A 20,761-nucleotide genomic window follows, 5' to 3' on the forward strand; every position below is an offset into this window, starting at 1 on the left:
GACTTTTCTCCCAACTTGGATGTGGTGAGGAGTTACTGGGCGCCACACCTACACTAATGATACCCAAGTTCCGGATCCAGAGGCCAGAAAAGACCGTCTGGGTGGGGTGTGTAACTCCAGGGGTTACTTGCTGTGATGAGCAATCCACTTTTCGGGCTAGAGGAAGAACCTTTTGGGAGGAGGGACAGGGTGGGCCGTGTGCCGAGGCAAAGGCAGGGTGTGGAAATCCACTGCTGAGCGCCCAGGGCCTAAAAAACCCCTCCCTCCACGCTCAGCCTGGCCCCGCCCCCGCCTCCACTTAGGAAAGTCTGAAGCATGCTTGGAAAGCTGCTTTCTGTTTTTCTCTCTCTTCCTCCCCCTCTGCCGAGCTCCCAGCTGCTCGACCTCTTGCATAACAGAGCACTGAGGTTTGATGCACTCCAGATGTGGGGAAGGGTGGGGTGGCCTGTGAGGCGTGGGATCGAGTCCCCTGAGTGCTCTAACTGTGGGAACGTAGGGCCTTGACAGCAGGAACTGGGACACAGGCACACAGCCTCAGCACGGGGTCCGAGGTCCGGGGTCCCTGGCCCCTGGCCTGGGAGGATAGAGAAAAGCTGATGCTATTTCAGCTCCCTGCCTCAGCACCAGTTGCCTCTGTGGCAGGCGCGCGGGTTCCGAGATTCCTCCCCACCAAGACTGTCCAGGAGAGCTGGACACGGTGACTTACATGCAAAGCCTCTGAGGTTCCCAATCTGAGCTCCTCCCCGCAAAGGCTGCGTCTTGGCACAGAGGACACAGTTTGGGTGTTTTCTTTTTCTCTGACAAGAGGAGTCTGGAGATTTCTGTTGTAATCTGCCTCATGAAAGGTGGCCAGGGTCAAAACACTCTCAGGAAGCTCCAACAACATGAAGAGGAATTGGAAGAGCCTCCCCGCCCCATCCTAGGGGTGCGCTCTGGCCTCCTGCGTGGGGCCCCAGCTAAAGCTGGCCCTGCCAGTAAGTGACCCGAGGTTCCTGCAGGTCAGCCTCCCGCTGCTCTGGGTTAGGCAGAGAGGACACAAACTGAAGCCCGTCCCCAAAAAGACAAGTTATGTTCTGCTACCCGCCCAGCTGCCATTGCTGCCAGCCTGGGCCTTTCTGCGCCCTCCTGCAGCGTGGGAGAGTCTCGGGGGTCCCTCTGGTGCGTTCAAGGGGTTCAGGCCAGCTGAGTTCAGCTCCCCAGGGCCTCCAGTCAGCCTCCTGGGGCAGGAGCTGGCCTGGCCAGGTACGGATCCTCTGTCAGTGTTGGGTTTCGGGGTGGGGGTTGAAGAAGGATTCAGGCTGTTTCCAGGCTACTCCCAGGTGCTCAGGTCCCCCTGTTCGCCCTTGTTTTCTCCCCTGCTCCTACCGGAACCCAAACTGCTCCAGGATGGCGCGCTCAGCTGTGCTCCACAGCTTGTCTCCGGCTTGTACCCGGGAGCTGGGGCGGGAGCGGCATGAAGCCTTCCGGTGCTTCGCAGCCTGCGTGGCCCTTGCTCTCATGCCGGCTCCAGAGACACCGTGAAGCCTGCCGCGCAGGGTTATCGACCCCACTCACAGCTCTTCACGGGGGGACTTGGAAGAGGGTGAGGAGAAGGGTGTCAGGGGCGACCTGGGTCCCCGCAGCAAATGTTCTGGAGAGGGTGCTGAGTATGCTGAAGGGCTGGGACCGTGAGGTTCCCGGGGAGCCCATGGAGAGCCAGGCATCTAAGGTTAAAACGGGGAAGGAGGGGGAGGGGGAGGGAAACTGTCAAAAACACCCTCTCCGAAGAGCCTTGAAACCTAGGGGTGGAGAGTGGTCAGAGAGGGGAGGGGCGGGGCGGGGGTGCGGGTGGTGGAGAGCCCAGCTGCAGGACGGAACAAAGCGGTCGCTGTGCAGGCGGGGGTGGGGGTGCTGCTATGGGAAAGGGGGGGTGGGCCTTGGGCTCCGGACCCACAAGGGCGTCTTCTCCCGCTGGCCTAGCCGACCGGACGCGGGCCGGGGGCCGGGGGCGGGGACTGGCGGAGGGGCGGGGCGGGCCGCTCCTCCTCCACCTCCTCGGCGGCTCCGGGGGAAAAGCGGCAGCGTCCGGTCTGGGGCCGCGCGGCCTGGCCAGACCCGGGGGCCGGCGCGCCCTCTCCTCGAGGTAAGGACACCCTCTCCCCTCCCCGACGCCCGCGGGTTCCGCGTGCTGCGCGGGTCCCAGGCCTGGTGGAGCCCTCAGATGAGCTCTGGGCTGGGGGGCCCGGAAGAAGCCCACGGGGGGGGGCAGGGGAGTGCGTGGGGCGAAGGGGCTCTGGGGAGTGGGCTCAGCCGCTCCTCTGCGGGCCCCGCGCTTCTGCCCCCCTCGCGCCTCCGCCAGGGGGAGCCCGAGCGCTCTGCCCCAGGAGGGGCGCTGGACCCACCCCGTCCAGATGTGCCGCGGGGTCCCTTCCCCCCCCCCCTCTCTTGCCCACGGCAGGACTGAGAGCCCTGCGCCGGGAGGGGGGCCCCTGGGGCATCTCCGCTCCCATTCCGTCCGGGCCGCGCTGAGGGACCAGGAGGGGATGCGAGCCGCTCGGAGGCCGGGGGTCCGGGAGGGACTCCTGGGTGGACTCAGGAGATGGGGAGCACGTCTGGGACCTCCCCGCCCTCCCCTGAGGCACCCCGTTCTTTGGCGTCCGGGAGGCGGGACGGGGCACCGGGAGCGCCCCAGCGTCCTGCCCCGCGCGCGGCCCGGATCCTGTCCCCGCGGGGTCCCCTCCAGCCGGGCTGCTTCGAGGAGCCGGGCGGGGCGCCGGCGGGGCGAGCGGGGACCCCGGCGCCGGGCGCGGCCGCCTTCTGGACCCGTTAGCTCGGCGGGGCCGACGCTGCCCGAGGCTGACTCATCGCGGCGGCCACACAGGCAGCTCCCACCGCGTCAGAGGGCCTCCCACGCGCGTCCCGTCTCCCGGCCCGGGCCGCGTGGAGCCCACTCCATCCCCTGCACCCCGCGCCCTCGAAGTCCCCGCAGCCCTCGGACGCGCGCCCTCCTGCAGCTGCTCTGCGGGGCGCGGGCGCGGGCGGGGTCGGGCCGCGGTGCCCCCCGCGCAAACAAGCGGCGCCTTCTCCTCGCTCCCAGAGAAAGGCCGCTTGTCCCGGCGGCGGGCGGGCGGGGCGGGGCGGCGCCCAACACTGCGGCCTTGTCCCGCCGCCACCCCGCCGCCCGCGACGTGGGAGGGCGCCTTCCTGCGCCCACCCGCCCGCGGCAACGAGGTCGGGCCCTGCCGGCTGGCGCCTCGCCAGCCCCGCCTCCCACGGTGGGCACCCCTGGCCGCCCCGCCGCTGCCTTCCAGCCCCCGCGGTCCCCTCGGTGCTTCGGCCGCTGCCCAGACCCTCGGGGACCCCTCCGGCCTCCGTCTCCCACCCCCTGCCCCCCTCAGCGCTCCCGCCCCCGCTCTCCCTCCACGCGCCTTCCCTCCCGCCGTGGACCTTCCCTCTGACGCCCGGTTTGGGGCCTGGACCTCCCGATCCTCCCGGCCCTTCTTCCACCCCCGTCCGGAGCCCAGGCCCCCGAGCCGCCACCCCGGACGCCGCCCTGGGCGGGACGGTAGGGACCGGGCGGGGCGCTGACCCTCGGGGCCAGGAGGCGGCAGCGGCCGGGCCGGAGCGGCACCTGCTGGCGCCCCGGCCTCGCCCACGGGGGTCACTCCGGGACGCCCAGCCGCTGCGCCCCGCGCCGAGGAGGCGCTCGGGCATCTGCCCGCGGCCGGAGGGCGGTTCTCGGCCGCCCGCGCGCCCCGCCCTCCCCGCCCGGGGCCGGAGCCCGGCGCGCTCGCTGGGGCAGATTTTGGCCGCGAGGAGAGGCGGGGTCCCCGAAAGGCCGGAGCCCCGGGGCGGGGCGGGTGGGTAGACAGCAGGCGGGTCCGCCACCCTGGCCTGGGGTGGGGTCCGGGCGCCTCCTGGTGGCGGCTCCCCAACCCTCGTCCAAGTCCCGTCTGCCCGAGCTCGGTGCGCGGGCTCCGGGGTACCTTTCCCGTCCCCATCGGTTCCGCCGCCCAGCCTGCGCCTCCCAATCCGCGTCCTCTCCTGGTCTCCGCCGCTCCTCTCCTCTCCTGGGTTCCCCTCAGCCTCGCCACTTCACAATCTCTATCTTCACTTGAAAAAAAGTTTAAATATATTTTTATTGATTTCAGAGAGGAAGGGAGAGGGGGAGAGAGAGAGAGAGAAACATCAATGAAGAGAGAGAATCATTGATCGGCTGCCTCCGGCCCTGGGGAGCGACGGGATGGAAGCCGGACCCTCCGCCGAGCGGCGCAGGGCGTTCCCTTGAAGGATTCGGTGTAAATGAGGGCGCTCACCCACGGCTGCCGCGCAAGGTGATAGTGACACGTTGGACAGGTGAAGCCGAGGCCCACGAAGGTGAAGTGACTTGTTCAAGGTCATGGAACTCACAGTAATAACTTTATATTTGTATGTTGTTTATAGTGCTTTGCCCTTCACAGCGTTTCACTTAATAAAAATCTGAATCTCCAGACAGTCTTTTTCTAAACTGTTTCATGGAGGTGTGATGTATACAACAAGATTCATTTAATTTAAGTGCACATTAGATTATTTTTAGTATATTTACAGAGTTGTGCAACCATCATCACGATTTAATTTTAGAATACTCCTATTGGGCAAAAAAGAAATCTTGTGTCCATTTATTTATTAGTCCTTCTCCATTCCAGGCAAGCACTAAATCCCTGCCTTTTTAAAAACCATTATTCCAGTCTCAGAGGATGACCTGACAGAGACAAGTTAAGTAACTTGTCCAAGATCTTACAGCTAATAAATGATAAAGAACAGGGTTAGCCCGGCCGGTGTGGCTCAGTGGTTGAGCGTCGACCTATGAACCAGGAGGTCAAGGTTCGATTCCCGGTCAGGGCACATGCCCGGGTTACGGGCTGGATCCCCAGTGTGGGGCGTGCAGGAGGCAGCTGATCAATGACTTTCTCTCATCATTGATGTTTCTATCTCTCTCTCCTCCCTCTCTGAAAGCAATAAAAATATATTTAAAAAAAAGAAGAACGGGGTTAGGTGCTAAATGATGTGCCTTTCCCTCACCTTTATGCTTTGTTTCCTTACCCCCGCTTTTATAGAAACTACCCGTTCTCAACCCAGGGCCTCTTGCCGCTCCTCCCGCCCAGAATGCTGAGTGGTTCCCTGAGGTGAGGGAAACGGTGTGGCACCCTCCGTCCCTGGAAAATGTTTCCTGTCACCAGATCCCCTGGGAGGTGCCATGCCAAGTTGGCCTTGGTGCGGGTTAATGGCCTTTGCCTTCCCTCTCCCCAGGCGCTGTTCTGGCCTGGCCTCTCTTCCACCAGCTGGGTGGAGATGGTGGCCGAGGTGGCCCCTGGCAGGGTGAAATTGGTAACTGTGGGTACGGCCGTCGGGGCCCACTGCTGGGGGCAGACGCTCCCTGGAATGTGGCTCCTGCCCCGACTGACTGCTCTCTCGGCACCCGGAGACGCTGGCAGAGAGCCGAGGGGTCCTGCCCGCAGCCGTTTTTCTCAGCTTCCCCAATGACAGGCCAGCAGCAAATACGCCCTCCCATTAGCAAGCTGGTCAAGGAATGGGCTCGTGGGTGCACATTAGTGCCCAGAGGCCCTCCTTCCTGTTCGCAGGACCCAGGGATGTGACCAGAGAGGAAGAGGCGGGTGGGCTTTGGAGGCTCTGGCTCTGGCTCTGTTTCACGCTTGGTCCTAAGGACCTACACTTCCTATGGCACCAACTCGGGCTCCGGTCCCCAGTCCTGTATTCCCATATCGGTCCCCTCTGAGGCTTGTGTGTGTGTGTGTTTCTGATCATGCCGGGGGAGACTGCTTTCTGGAGGAGAGAGGGTGCAGGAGTTGAGACTTACAGAGATAGAATGGTTGAGTTTTCCTTTTTTTTTCTTCGAAAGCTATCTTTCTTGATTTCAGAGAGGAAGGGAGACAGAGATAGAGACATCAGTGATGAGAGAGAATCATGATCAGCTGCCTCCTGCACACCCCACACTGGGGATCGAGCCCGCAACCCGGGCATGTGCCCTGACTGAACCATGACCTCCTGGTTCATAGGTCAACGCTCAATCACTGAGCCACACCAGCCGGGCGAGTTTTTCCTTTTCCCCAGCAAATATTGATTAATGTTCTGCTTGAATTTTCTTGTTTCCTTTAAGAAAAGATCCTGGCCCTCGCCGGTAGCTTGGTTGGTTAGAGGGCTGTCCAGATACTTGAGGTTTCAGGTTCAATCCCAGGTCAGCACATACAAGAATCAACCAATGATTGCATAAGTGTAACAGCAACTCTCTCTCTCTCTCTCTCTCTCTCTCTCTCTCTCTCTCTCTTTCTTTCTCTCCCTTCCTCCCACTTCTCCCACCCTCTCTCCCACCCCCTCTCTCTCCCTTCCTCTCCCTCAAATCAATAAATAAAAGTTAAGAAAAAAAAGAGAAAAGCTCCTAGTGTGGCCACCTGGGAAAAGAGACAAAAGGAGAAGAAAGGGGGAGCTCCTGGCTCAGCCCTCTGCCCACCTGGTGCCCTCTGGCTGCCAGAGTCCTGGGAGGGGCACTGGGTCCCCCGCCCCACCGGGTACATTTCCCACCCTGCTTCCGCTCCGGGTGTCTGAGGGTCCTCGCGGCCACGGCCTGGTGCCGGTGTCCACGGAAGGGAAGCACAGAAATGCATGCTGGGCCTTCCAGGGCTCTCTGTGGTTATGGGGGCAAGGGTCAGGCCTGGTAGGGTGCGGGAGCCCCGCTGTGGCTGGAGATGCACTGCCCCATGTCTCCTGCAGCATCAGGAGCTGGGAGTGATGATGGCAGTGCAGCCCTGCCAGAGCCCGCCCCCTCCCCTTTCCTGCCCTGCCTCCACCGCACCTGCTTTCTGCTGTGTCCCCAGGAGCTCGAGAGACCAGGACCATGGACACGCTCACCAGGAACCAGGGCGGCCCTGGATGCAAGAGCCCAGCAATGGTGCAGGTGAGCTGGGTCGGGCCTTGGGGCAAGAGGGCTGGTGGTGAAGATGAGTTCGGCTCCTCTGTCCACCCGTGGTCCCAGCCCAAGGATGAGAACAGCAGTTCCTCTCTGCCTTCCCAGGCCCCCAGCCTATTAACAGGCGAGTGTTTATCTGAATCGGGTTAATTGGTTTACCCAGAAAACACCCTCGGAGAGCCAGGAAGGGTTTCCAGCTGGACTCTGAGCTGTGTTTCTCTCCTTAACCCTGCCAAGCGCTGGCCAAGTGGATTGCCACAGACAAGTCTGTGGACTTACCTTTTTTTGTTACTCCTCACCCGAGGATATTTTTCCATTGATGTTTTAGAGAGAGTGGAAGAGAGAGGGAGAGACAGAGAGAAACATCGATGTGAGAGAGGCACATTGATTGGTTGCCTCCTGCACAAGCCCCGACTGGAATCGAACCCGGGACCCTTTGGTCCACAGGCCGGCGCTCTATCCACTCAGCTAGGGCATGCCGGACAAGCCTTGATGGGCCCTCCTCTCCAGTACCCCCTCCTCTCACCCAGGGCCTCTCCACTCCCCGTACTTTCTCCTTGTTTCTGTCTTAATAGACAAAAGGGACAGTTAAGCCAAGACTTGAGATAAGTCTGGTGGGAGGAGCTAGTGGCCTAGATCCAGATCTAATTACACTTGAGTGGAATGGTGCTCAGTGCAAGATTGTGTGCTAAACCCTCACCGCCCTCAGAGCCCTTCGGAGAGTGAGGGCTAGAGAGGGGCTGGTGGGAGTGTGGCTGGGTGGTGAGGTGCTGGCCTGGGGTCTGATGAGCTCCCCGCCCCCTGCCTGCAGAGAGGCCCCTTGGACCTGATTGAGACGGGCAAAGGGCTGAAGGTGCAGACGGACAAGCCCCACCTGGTGAGCCTGGGCAGCGGGCGGCTCAGCACCGCCATCACCCTGGTGCCTCTGGAGGACGGTGAGTCAGGCCGCCCCGTCCTTGGACACGTGCCTGCCCCGGGCCAGGCCTGTGTGAGCCCCTCTGCTACCTGCTGGCGGTGGTCACCTCCCCCAAATGGGAGGCGCTGCCACCCCACCCCACCAGTTTGCTTCCCTGGCCTCTGCCTCCCAGACAGCCTGCCCTCTCTGGTGGATGATCTGGCTCCACGACTAGGATTAAAGCTCCCTTTAGACACGGGGAGGAGAGCGCGGAAACAGGCGAGCAAGGCGCTCTTAGCAACCAGGGTGGCCCCGAGGCGAGGGGCCGCTCCGGGCGGTGCCTGGCATGGGAGCAGGTGCCAGTGCAGAAGGGAGAGGGGGAAGTGGGGGCAGAGCGCCCACGCAAGATAAGGCCCTGGCACAGCCCTTCAGGCCCGCTTCCTCTTCCCTCCCGGTTGCCTGGGTGATGCGACATTCCCCACATTCTGCAAATACCAGGCCGGGGGCTCTGCCAGGGGAGGGTCCGTGCAGACAGCAGAGGGGAGGCCGCCCTGGGGAGAGGGAGGAGGGGGGCAAGGGCTGCAGGTGGCAGAAGGAGGGAGAGAAGGAGGGAGAGGAGGAGGGAGAGGAGGAGGGAGAGGAGGAGGGAGAGGAGGAGGGAGAGGAGGAGGGAGAGGAGGAGGGAGAGGAGGAGGGAGACTGAGAAGACAGGGGCGTGTGGTGGGGGGTGGCGGACTGAGGGGCTAAGGAAGGCGTGCAGGAAAGAAGTGCCCTTCTCGGCCCGTGTGGGGCCTGGACCCTGCTGTGCCCTCTGGGCCTTCCCGCCTTTGGCCCGGAGTCCCTCTGCCTGAGAAGAGCCGCTGCCACAGACTCCCCCCAGGCCAAGGGCCCAGCGGGCGGCCGCGGGCAGGGACCCTTCGTGCAGTAGGAGGTGGAAGCCCACGGCCATCACGGTTCTCCTTGCCCTGCTCTGCCTCCTGGGGCTGGGCAAACCCTCTGACTCAGTTGCCTCCTGTCTTCAGGGAGGACAGTGATTGGCTCTTCGGCCAAGGACGTCGCCCTGCAGGGGCCGGGCCTGGCCCCCGAGCACTGCTACATCGAGAACCTGCGGGGCACCCTCACCCTCTACCCGTGCGGCAATGCCTGTGCCATTGACGGGCTCCCTGTCCGGCAGCCCACCCGGCTCACTCAGGGTGAGTGACACCTCCTAGCGGAGGGGGTCTTGTTTTCAAAGCTTGTGCATGGTAGGTGCAGGGGAAGCCTGCAGGGTGGTTGCCATGGTGACTGCCCTATTGGAGGTGGGGTGTTCAACTGCACCTGATGTGCCCAAGGAACAGCCCAGACCCAGACTCTCGCAGCCACTTGTCTCATCCTGCTTTTCTTCTCGGCCACCCTCCCCCTTCCTCCCCCCCCCCCCCCCCCCCGGAGAGGAGCGCAGCCTGTGTGCCCAGTGGTTGTTGGGGAGAGCCTTCGGGGCAGTGGTGTGGGCACAATGGCACTGTCCCCGGTGCCAGAGGGAGCTGTGCTCTGGAAAGCTGGAGAGGTGGGGAGAGGAGGACACACCCCCTGACAGGGAGGGGGAAGGGCAAAATCTGGGGACATGCCCACTCCTATTAGAAAATGTTGCCCTAGGCAGTCTGGCTCAGTGGATAGAGCACCAGCCTGCGGACTAAAGGGTCCCAGGTTTGTTTCTCGTCAAGGGCACATACTTCAGTTGCAGGCTCCAGCCCCAGTGGGGGCACGTGCAGGAGGCCGCCTCTCAATGTGTCTCTCTCAGTGACATTTCTGTCTCTCCTCTCCCTTCCACTCTCTCTAAAAATCAATGAAAAGCCCTGACTGGTTTGGCTCAGTGGATAGAGCGTCGGCCTGCGGACTGAAGGGTTCCAGGTTCGATTCCGGTCAAGGGCATGTACCTTGGTTGCGGGCACATCCCCAGTTAGGGGGTGTGTAGGAGGCAGCTGATTGATGTTTCTCTCTCATCGATGTTTCTAACTTTCTATCCCTCTCCCTTTCTCTCTGTAAAAAATCAATAAAATATATTTAAAAAAAATCAAAATCAATGAAAAAATATCCTCAGGTGAGGATTAGCAACAATACCAAAAAAAGAAAAAGAAGAAAATGTTGATAGCAGCTTTGGGGTCATGAATACAGTGAGCACCTTGCTTCCCAAAGCAACAGGCCATTCTTTGTGTGAGCTGGCTTTGAAAACTGGGCCCAGTCACCATGGTGACCAGCAGACCAGGAAGGGGTTGGCCCAGGTGGCACCTGGACAGAACCAGTGTGTTGCCCTGGGCATCAGTGTCAGGGAATGAGGAAAGCAGGTGTGGGTGGGGAGAGGTGGGCTCACAGAGCTTTGCTGACCTGGCTCTGAGCAGGACTGGGGTCCCGGAACCACTCTCTGGGGACTCTCACCTCTGACTAGCTAGAAGCTCCTTTGCAGTGGAACCCCACTGCCCCCCTCTCTCCTTCTGTTCCCAACCCTCAGGGTCTCTGCCTGCTCCCCCCTCACAGCTGACCCAGGAGACCCAACCTGGCCCTGCTCCCTTCCTCCTGCCCTGGGGAGTGTGTTGGGAAGACAGTGGCCAGGAGGCAGGCCCAGCAGCAGCAGCAGGCAAGCCCCGTCTCCTTCGGGGCTCCAGGTCTCTGACTCTGGGTGAGCGCGGGAGCCCCGTGAACTGGGACTTTGGCTGCGAGGCCACCTGATAGTCTTATTCCGTCTCAGAGAGAGCATCTGCCCAGGAGCACTTCCTCCCACCCGCAACCCCTCACACTCCTGGGCAAGAACCCCCGTGTGGTGAGCGGGTGGAGGACGGAGGCCCAGGCGGCCAGTGCCTCACTTAGTTTCCTGAGAAGAGGGAGGGCCTGGCCCAAGATGGAATTCTCGGGCATTTCCTGTGACCCCCATGACTCCCAACCCGTCTGTAGCCAAAAGCCTACCCTGCCCATTACATACCCTCCCACTCCCTTCTGACCCCAGCCCCCTTCCCTTCTGCGCCCTCCCATCCCTATAGCCTTGTGTCCAGGCTTGCCTGTCCCAGGAGCTGGGCGGCCTGGGAGGGGTAGGCAGAGGCACAAAGGAATGGGTGTTCTTCTCCCCAGCACCCCCCTCCCCGGGCTCCAGGAGCTGAGGGGTTCCTTGTCTCATCTCTGGAGCAAGGCACCCAGCCCGCCCTGCCGGGCCCCACTCCGGACATTCTTGGGAGAGCGTTTCCCTGGAAACTGGGCGGCGCGGGGGTGGACATGCTCTCTGTGTGTCTGTGTAACCGGAGTGTGTTGATGTGTCTCCGGATGTTTGTGGCTCTGGGCGTATGTAGCTCTGTGCTTGTGTCTTTCCCTGTGTTTATAGAGGAGGGTGTTCAGGGGGAGCAGGAGTGAACTCGGGACCGATGGCACCAAGTCCCTGTGCGTGCTCCCGTGTGTACATGAGGGCCCACCGGCCACATGCCTGTCTGGTGTACGTGCAAGAGGATCATCTTCCCTGTCTGCTTCCCCCGAGCTAGCCTTGGTGAGGGTACCCTCATCTTTGAAAAAGAGAAGGCTACCCTAGAAATAACAAGGAGCCCGCTCTGGCTGGGCCAGGCCTGAGGTGCATCATTCCGGGCACTGTGCCCAGCTATTTGGGGTGGCACACACCATGCCTGGCAGACCTGGCAGGGACAGGCTCTCCCAGAGGAATATGCCTGGACCACGGGTGGGGGAGGTGAGCAGAAAGCAGATGCTAGCCTTTCGCCAGAGCTGCGGACATGAGAGCCTGGAGGGAGGGAGCCAGGAAGACCCTGACTCCACGCCCATGCCCGGGAGTTTGGCACATCCTACCCTGCCCTCTTCTCTACGGAGCAAGAGGTGGAGCTGGGAATAGACCAGGAAACGAGGAGGAATCTCCGTCTGGGCTGGGCTGCCCTACCTCGGGACCCGGGGCCAGGCCACAGGAAAGGTCTGTGAGGAGCCCCTCGGAAGCCACACACTCAGGGCCAGGCTGTCTAGACAGCAGGGCCCCAGCCCCTCCCAGCTTTGCTGTAGCCCAGCCGTGTCTCCAGGTCTCCCCCTCTCCCTACGGCCCTCATTGCTGGGCAGGGGCCTGTGTGAGGCCAGCCTGGGCGGCCCCCGGGACAGGGCTGGGGAGCCACATCCTGGGTTATCTCACCATCTCCCTCTGGGATCCAGGACAGGGAGCCTTTTCCTCTCCCACCCAACGATCAGTTATTCCTCCTGCGAAATGGGAGTGAAGTCTCCCACTGAGAAAGATCTTGACTCATGAAGCTCAAAGGAAGAAGAGAAAAAGCGAAGGCTCCGAGCTTCCCACTTCTTGTGCCGGCCTCCTCCCTCTCACCCTCGGGCCAGTCGCCCGGGCCTGCCCCTGTGGCCATCCCAGTTTCCAGACGGATGAATCACTCTTCCTGAGGAGAGTTTGTGTAAAGGCTTCCCTTTTTGTGCATTTGACCCTACATGGTCCTTCCTCTTCCTTCAGAAGGGGACTCAGACACGTGTGCATGTGTGAGCTTATGAGCGCATGAGTGCGTGTGAGTGCGTGAGTGTAGTGAGTGGGTGTGAGTGCGTGTGAGTGCGTGAGTGTAGTGTGAGCATGTGTGAGTGTAGTGTGTGGGTGTGAGCGTGAGTGCATGTGAGCGTGTGAGTGTAGTGTGAGCATGTATGAGTGCGTGAGTGTAGTGTGTGGGTGTGAGCGTGAGTGCATGTGAACGTGTGAGTGTAGTGTGAGCATGTATGAGTGCGTGAGTGTAGTGTGTGGGTGTGAGCGTGAGTGCATGTGAGCGTGTGAGTGTAGTGTGAGCATGTATGAGTGCGTGAGTGTAGTGTGTGGGTGTGAGCGTGAGTGCATGTGAGCGTGTGAGTGTAGTGTGAGCATGTATGAGTGCGTGAGTGTAGTGTGTGGGTGTGAGCGTGAGTGCATGTGAGTGTGTGAGTGTAGTGTGAGCATGTATGAGTGCGTGAGTGTAGTGTGTGGGTGTGAGCGTGAGTGCATGTGAACGTGTGAGTGTAGTGTGAGCGTGTATGAGTGTGTGAGTATATGTGTGGGTGTGAGCGTTGTGCATGCATGTGAGTGCATGTGAGTGTAGTGCGTGCGTGTGAGTACGTGTGAGCGTGAGTGCTGTGGCGTGGGCAGGTGCTCGGCAGGTGGAAACGCTGGAGGAGGTGACCTTTGCCTGCAGTGCCTCCAGGGGCTGAGCAGCAGGGTGTCCGCACGGCGCCCGGGCCTGGGGTGCATCTGAGAGCCAGGATGGGCTGACCGCTGACGTGGCGCGGGTCTGAGACAGCGTGTGCCTCGAGCTCCTGCTGTCCAGAGGCCGGTCTCTGGGACCCCGGGCCGGCTGGGGGAGGCGCTAGCCCGCCGGAACCTCGGCCTCCAGGGGCTCCTGGATGCGCCTCGCCGGGGCGGGGGCGGGGGCGGGGGGCGCTTTGCTGGGCCAGCCCCGCGGTGCCGAGGTTGGGAGGAGCCAGGGGCCGGGGGCCGGGCTGGGAAGGGGCTGCGCCTGGGTGTGGCCCGGCCGTGGGGTGAGCTGCTGCGAGGGTGGGAGCAGGGGCGGCAGAGGAAGGGGCGCGGGGGCTAGGGACCTGGTCCCGCAGTGGCTGCACCCCTGGGAGCTCCGTCCAGTTCCTCTCGGTGCGTGGACCCGGTCCGCCCGCCCCGCCGGCAACCCCCCACCCCCTGCGCCCCGCATCGCCCCCAGTCCTGCTCCCCCGGCCCCATCCCCGTGCCCCGCATCCCGCGTGGCTCCCCCCGACTGCTCCCCCTGCGCCGCCCCCGTGCGCCCCGCCCCCCGCGCTCCGCCATCACTTCCTCTCCCCGCCCCTCCTTTGTCCCTCCCCCGGCGCCCTTCCCCGCGCGGTGGCCGGCCCGCCCCTCCGGGCCCTGGTGGCGGTGCCCGCCTTGCAGCTGGCGGGTCGGGCCGGGGCCGGGAGGTCGGTGCCCCCCGCCACCCCCCGAAGGCCTGGCGGGGCCGGGAGGGCTCTAGCCCGGGGGCCAGCGGTCCGGAGGTCCCGGCTCAGCGGTGAGTCCTCGCCTGGCCGGCTGCAGCCCCCAGGCCTGGGGCGGGGAGACCTCGGGCTGGGAGGCAGGGGCGGGGGACCCGCTGGGGAGGGGTCCTGGGGCCCCTCTCTGGGAGCTGGAGGCTGAGACTCGATGAAGTGTGGGCCCCGAAATTTCTGAATGGGAGTCTGGGGGCGACTTTACCCTCCCCGGCGGGAGGGCAGGGACCCGCCTCTGGAGCTGAGGGTTAGGATGAGGGGCTGCGCTAAGGCCATCGTCCCTGCGCCCCAGCCCCCGGTGGCCAGTCCGCCCTGTTCCTGTGGCAGCGGGGCCGTGGCTGCCGCCTGGGGGTGAGGGTGAGCCTGTGAGAGGGTGTGTGATGTTTCCCTTCGGCATCGCTCAGGCAGGGGACCCACCCTCTGCTTTGCTCTCTCTCTCTCTCTGGGGGCTCTCCCCCCTGCACAGCACTGGGCCCTGAGCCTTTGGGGATGCCCCCCCGCCCCCCCCCCACAGCTTTGCCTAGATGCGTGGATTTTGGGCTTCCTGGGTGGGCTGCCTTGGAGGTGCGGCCAGGAAGGCAGAGAGGAGGGTTCTCCCAGAAACAGGGTGGCGGAGCCGGGCACAGGACTGAAGTTGAGGCCCCTGAGTGCAAATAGAAAGTTAATTCGGGCAGGAGCTGGGCTGCCCTCCGTCCTATGCCCTCCTGCTCATCTATTAATACAGACCCAGCTCGCTGCCTGGCATCGCCTATTTATAGTCCCGAGGCAGCACAGCCACACCCCCTGATGGAGGAGGGTGCGGGGCAGGGGGGGCAGGGCCGAGGGTCCCTAGGTGCCCACAGCCTCCGTGGGCCGGCCGGGCACTGGTGGCAGTCAGTCTAGGAGTGAGTGGTCTGTAGACCTTGAGCTCTGGCTGGTGGGGTGGAGCCTGGCAGGGCTGTTCTGAAACAGCTGCGGTTGTAAGTAGGTGGGTGGATAGTTGGCTCTTATTTTCCCGTTATGATTACTCTGGGGTCAGCTCCTCTGATTGGTGGCTTGGCAAGAAGGCTCCCCTCCAATCACCCATTAGCCTTGCGAATAGCTGGTGCCCACCTGCCTGGGAGGGCCTGTGGGTGTGCCAGAGAAGTGGGTGGCTTTGCCCACTATGGTTATCTGCTCTGGGCTTCTCAGTCTGCGAGGTCTCCCCATCCCCAAGGCAGTGCCCTGGGTTCCAGCAACATGCTTCTCAGTGGGGGGTCTGCTGAGGTACTCACGTGGCCTGGGATGCCCCATGACCTCGTGGCCTGCACTGTCTCAACGTCTAGGAATGTCGATTTCCCTGCCATTCTCGGCTCAGACTGGCATGAAGCTTGGGGTGCCAAGTGGCACCAGATTGGACAGATAGGCGGCTGGGGCCAGGGCCAGGGGCGTGAAGAAATTGGAAGGGTGGGTGATAGGATCACCAGGTCCCTCTGGCACCTGCTTGGCCAGGAGGCAGGGCTCTGCCACCAGGTTCAGGCACCCGCGGACACACCTGCTCCGGGCACACCCCCGGGCCCCTGGCTGCGTGTTCTGGCTCCTGCTGCCCTCCCCTCCGTGCACTCGCTTCCTGAGCAGGACTGGGCTTGTGCTTAATGCCTGGGGAGGTGCTGGCGAGGCTGGGCCCGTGGGCCTGGGCTGGGCTGCATTCCAGGGGAGACGCCAGGAAGGAGGGTATCAGGCCAGAGGGTGCATTGTCAGAGGGGAAGCGTGGTGGCCACGCCCACTGTTTGAATCTCCAGGCAAATTCTGGTCCCTGAGGGGGCATTGCGGTTTCTCCCTGTCTCCTACCTCAGTTTTTTGTGATCCTGGGAGTGGCTGCCTCTCAAGCTTACCCTTCCACCCAAGGGGCCTGGGTCCCTGTTGGCCTCAGGTGCGGGGACGAGGGTGCCCACGTTCCCTGAGGAAGTTTCTCTGTTAACAGAGCACTTTCACGCGCACGTACTGTCTCCTCTACGCGGTCAGCATGTCCTCATTTCTCTAAAGAGAAAACCAAACTCGGCGTGAAGTGACTTCACCTGTCAGAGGAAGGCAGGACTAGTCCTTGGGTCTGGGACTCACAAACCAGGGCTCCTTCCACTCTGCCCTGTGCTTGGGGCCCAGCTGTGTCAGACGTGGATGGGGGACACTGAGTGCAGGCGGGGGTGGCTCCCTGGAGCCCGGGGTGCCCCTGCTAGTGGGTGAGTGTTGCCTCCGCCCTGCCAGCTGTTCAAGTATTTTCTTCCTCCAAAGGCTGCATGTTGTGCCTGGGCCAGTCCACCTTCCTCCGCTTCAATCACCCCGCGGAAGCCAAGTGGATGAAAAGCATGATCCCGGCAGGGGGCCGGGCCCCGGGGCCCCCCTTCAGCCCCGGCCCAGGTAGGGAGGCGGTTGGGCGGGTGGTGCCCCCTTGGATGGTCCCCCTCCTGGCCCCCTCCAGCCACTGGCAGAGTCAGGGCAGGACAACACCCCTGGTCCGGGCTTGCTGCCACTGCCATGGCCCCGGGAGAGATCCAAGAAGTGCTGCTTGGCTGGGACAGGGATCGGATGCCTGGCCCCAGTCGCTCCCTGGTTAGCTCTGTCCGGCCCTCACCCAGCCTCGCCATCCAGGCCCTCCGCTGTGGGGGGCAGTGGTTCCGGCCGCTCTGGTTGGCTGGGCAGCGCTGGGCAGGGCTGGGCAGGGCGCAGGCGGGCTCTCGCTGGCGTGGCTGCCCGGGCTCATGGAGGGCTGAGCTGCACTAGTCGCTGGTCAGCCTGGCTTCTAGGGACCAGCGGGCAGTGTCAGGCCCCCCCTTGCCTCTGATTGGACCAAGGGGTGCAGCATACCCCCCCCCATTCAGTACCCCCAGCTTCCCTTCCTCCCCCTCAGCCCGGGAGGCGTGGTGGGTGTTTTTTCCTGGGTCTTGGCTGCCGTGTCTGCAGCCCTTAATGTCCTACTGACTGAGGTCCCTCCTGGAACCGTCGGCAGCTCCGGAGCATGCCCACCCCTGCCGCAGTGTCCGCCTGCCTTCCCGCTGGGAAACCAAGGCAGGAGGAACCCAGACTTGGGGGAGCAGGCAGCGACCGGCCTAGAGTGCCTGGTTCCTGCCCACTCTGTCCTAAGTCGCAGTGTGCGAGCCAGAGCTTCCCCCCACCCGCTTCCTTACTGAGGGGGGAGCGAGGGAGGGACGAGGGAGGGATGAGGGCAGGGACGAGGCAGGGACGAGGGAGGGACGAGGCAGGGACGGGTAAGGCTGCACAGCAGGTCTCCCCGCTTCCCCTCCGGTGTCTTCGCAGCTCAGCTCTGCTCGGAGGAGGTGGGACGCCTTGCTCTGGCGCTTAGGGATCTCCCCAGAGTCCGAGGCCAGGCCCGAGGCATCTGCGTTTCCCCCTCACAGAGTCAGAAAGCCTAGTGAACGGGAACCACCCCCCTCAGCCTGCCGCCCAGGGCCCCGCGGCCTACACCAGCCACAGCTCCCTGGTGAGCTCCATCGAGAAGGACCTGCAGGAGATCATGGACTCCCTGGTGCTGGAGGACCCCGGCGCCGCCGGCAAGAAGCCTGCTGCCGCGTCCACGCTGTCGCCAATGGCTAACGGGGGTCGCTACCTGCTGTCGCCCCCGACCAGCCCCGGTGCCATGTCCGTGGGCTCCAGCTACGAGAACACCTCCCCAGCTTTCTCCCCACTCTCCTCACCAGCCAGCAGCGGGAGCTGTGCCAGCCACTCGCCCAGCGGGCAGGAGCCAGCCCCCCCTGTGCCCCCGCTTGTGCCTGTGCGCTCCTCTAGTTACCACCTGGCCTTGCAGCCCCCGCAGTCCCGGCCCAGCGGGGCCCGCCCCTCCGAGAGCCCCCGGCTGGGCAGGAAGGCGGGGCGTGAGCGGCCCCCCAGCCCCGGCCTCCGGGGTCTGCTGCCCGCCAGCCCCACCGCTCCTGTCCTGGCCGAGGCCCACAGAGCCACCGAGAGCCCCTGGCTGGGTGGGCAGCTGCCCGTGGTGGCCGTCAGCCTGAGTGAATACACAGCTTCCGGTGCCCACAGCCAACCCGCCAGTGTTCCTGGCAGTCCCAAGTTCCAGCCTCCGGTCCCTGCACCCCGAAACAAGATGGGTGTGCTCCAGGATCGCCCCCCCAGCCCTCTCCGCGAGCTGCCGGGCCCCGAGCGCGGGTTGGCAAGCAGCCCCTCACGCCAGTCGGTGGGCCGAACGTTCTCGGATGGGCCGGCGCCCCGCACCCTGCAGCCCTCTGAGAGCCCCCGCCTGGGCCGCCGGGGCCTGGACAGCCTGCGGGAGCTCCCTCCCCTGAGCCCAGCTCTGTCCCGACGGGCTCTGTCCCCGCTGCCCTCCCGGCCCACCCCGGACCCCAAACTGACCAGGGACGTGGCAGAGAGCCCGCGGCCCCGGCGCTGGGCAGCCCACGGCGCTTCACCAGAGGACTTCTCTTTGACACTGGGGGCGCGGGGCCGTAGGACACGGAGCCCCTCGCCCACCCTCGGGGAGTCCCTGGCACCCCACAAGGGCAGCTTCAGTGGCCGGCTGAGCCCCGCCTACAGCCTGGGCTCCTTGCCGGGGGCTGTGACCCGACAGAGCCCCCGTGCCCAGAGGAAGCTCTCCAGCGGGGACTTGCAGGTGCTGGTCACCCGGGAGCGGAAGAACAGCATCACCGAGATCAGCGACAACGAGGACGACCTGCTGGAGTACCACCGGCGGCAGCGCCAGGAGCGGCTCCGGGAGCAGGAGATGGAGAGGCTGGTGAGCAGGTGCAGGGAGGCTGCTGACCTCCACCGCGCGGGTCCCCAGCATGCGGGCAGGCCAGCGGGCGGGGGTGCGGGGGGGAGGGGTTGGGTGCAGGGCCTGGCTGCTCACGCTTCCTCCGGGAGGCACGTGGGGACTGGCCTCCAGGGGCTGGAGCCTGAAGAGCTTTCTCTGACGCCTGTAGGGCTGTATTTTAAACTCACGCTGATTTTGCTCTTACTCCCTCACACAGCTTTTGTTAATGCACGCACGTTCTCCGTGTTTAGCTGAACAACGGAAGCCCTAGCCTAGGAAAACACACCACGTGCATGGCTGAGGCCTTGGCCCTCCCAGTGTGAGAAGCAGGCCTAACTCCTCAGTCAGAGAGGGCGAGGCCGGGGCCGCGGGCTTTCTCCTGGGTCGCACGGCAGTTCGCAGAGCTGGGGTTGGAACCTGAGGCTCTTGTCTTCCCAAGTCTTGTTCTTCTTCTTCTTGTTTAAATATTTTATTGGTTTCAGAGAGGCAGAGAGAGGGATAGAAACATTAATGATGAGAGAGAGTCATGGATCAGGTGTCTCCTGCACGCCTCACACTGTGGATCAAGCCTGCAAGCCGGGCATGTGCCCTGACCGGGAATCGAACCCTGACCTCCTGGTTCATAGGTTGACGCTCAACCACTGAGCCACGCTGGCCGGGCCCAGGTCTTGTTCCTTAGAAAGGTGTCTGGTCCTTCTTTCTCGCTGCCCTTCAACATCTGAATGTGTGGAGCTGCTCACCTGGCCATGCAGGGTCACCTGGGACGTGGGGGGCCGGGAGGAGGAGGAGAACGGGGTGCCGCCTGTGTGATTGTGCTGTGTGTGTTGGGGTTTGGGTGTGCTGTAGGCAGCTGTCCTAGAGAGAGCATCTAAGCAGCTGGGTGTGGGAATCCCCCAGATGGCACCAGGCTCGAGGGGCTCTGGATGGTGCACACTCACTCACATGCACAGGAGAGGGACCCCCAGATGGCACCGGGCTGAGGGGCTCTGGCTGGTGCACACTCACTCACTCACATGCACAGGAGAGGGACCCCCAGATGGCACCGGGCTGAGGGGCTCTGGCTGGTGCACACTCACTCACATGCACAGGAGAGGGACCCCCAGATGGCACCGGGCTGAGGGGCTCTGGCTGGTGCACACTCACTCACATGCACAGGAGAGGGACCCCCAGATGGCACCGGGCTGAGGGGCTCTGGCTGGTGCACACTCACTCACATGCACAGGACAGTGGGTCTTGCCCTTTCTTGTGAGCACTGGAATGGGGTTCCTGCGGGAAGCGGGGCAGGGGCCCTGCAATTGGTTTGTGGAGGAGAATCAGAATTGAGGAGGTGTGCCCTGACCAGTGTTGCTCAGTGGATAGAGTGTCGGCCTGCGGACTGAAGGGTCCCGGGTTCGACTCTGATCAAGGGCAGGTACCTTGCTTGCAGGCTCCTCCCCAGCCTGGGCCCTGATGGGGGCTTGTGCAGGAGGCAACCCATCGATGTGTTTCTTTCACATCCATGTTTCCGTCTCTCCCTCTCCCTTCCACTCTCTAAAAATCAATGGAAAAATGTCCTCGGGTGAGGATTAACAAGAAGAAATTGAGGAGGTTTGTCTGGAGTCTCTTTCAGAAGAGGTTGGGACAGCTTTGGATGAAGTGAGGGTGCTGGGTGGGGAGAGATGAGGTGCGATCCCCAGGCAGGGGCAGAACCCGTTCACACAAAGCTGTGTTCAGCCGGTAGCGTCAGACAGACCTGGGACCCAGACAGACCAGGACAAGGTCCTTCCCACCTCAGCTCCTCCCTCAGGCCTCGGAGTCTCCTTCCCAGCAGGTGGGCTGCTTAAAGCCCCGACCCAGGGAGTGTTCCCCCTGGGGCCGTCCTGGGGGCAGTAAGCCTGGCGCACAGAGGGGTGGCCCAGCCCCCCCCCCCCCCCCACCTCCTCACCAGCCCTGACCTGCCACTTTAAATCTGGGAGGCCGCCCGCCTGCCCCTCCCATCTCCCCAGGCTGCTTATCAGGGTGCTGAGGTAGGGGCGAGGCCTGGCCCAGCCTCCTGGGTGCTGAGGCTGTGCCTGGTTTTTGGTGTTTTCCTTTGCCATGGAACTAGGCGAGCGGCAGCGGGGCAGCTGGGTGAGTGTCCAGTGGTCGTGGCCGAACTGGACACGGGAGCGGCACCTTAGGCCGGGGGTGGGGGAGGGAGTCGCCAGAACATGGGGGAGGC

The 20,761-nt window shown here is 63.3% G+C and overlaps 1 protein-coding gene across 6 annotated transcripts in view; it reads left to right on the forward strand.

Moving 5' to 3' along the window:
- The first annotated feature begins 1,888 nt into the window (after positions 1–1,888).
- PHLDB1 (pleckstrin homology like domain family B member 1) overlaps positions 1,889–20,761 on the forward strand; it is a 44,951-nt gene continuing 26,078 nt past the window's right edge. The window contains exons 1-6 of one of the 6 annotated variants that reach the window (XM_079787763.1): positions 1,889–2,122; positions 6,852–6,931; positions 7,755–7,878; positions 8,861–9,031; positions 16,074–16,199; positions 17,198–18,543. In XM_079787763.1, coding sequence (XP_079643889.1) covers positions 6,872–6,931; positions 7,755–7,878; positions 8,861–9,031; positions 16,074–16,199; positions 17,198–18,543 — 1,827 coding nt within the window. In that variant the 5' untranslated portion in view covers positions 1,889–2,122; positions 6,852–6,871. Of the gene's footprint in view, positions 2,123–4,980; positions 5,145–6,851; positions 6,932–7,754; positions 7,879–8,860; positions 9,032–13,678; positions 13,847–16,073; positions 16,200–17,197; positions 18,544–20,761 lie in introns of those variants that run through there. The other 5 variants (XM_079787764.1, XM_079787759.1, XM_079787761.1 and 2 more) reach the window with 5 other exon arrangements.

The sequence above is a fragment of the Cnephaeus nilssonii genome, assembly GCF_951640355.1.
Source record: "Cnephaeus nilssonii genome assembly, chromosome: 13".
NCBI lineage: Eukaryota > Metazoa > Chordata > Mammalia > Chiroptera > Vespertilionidae > Cnephaeus > Cnephaeus nilssonii.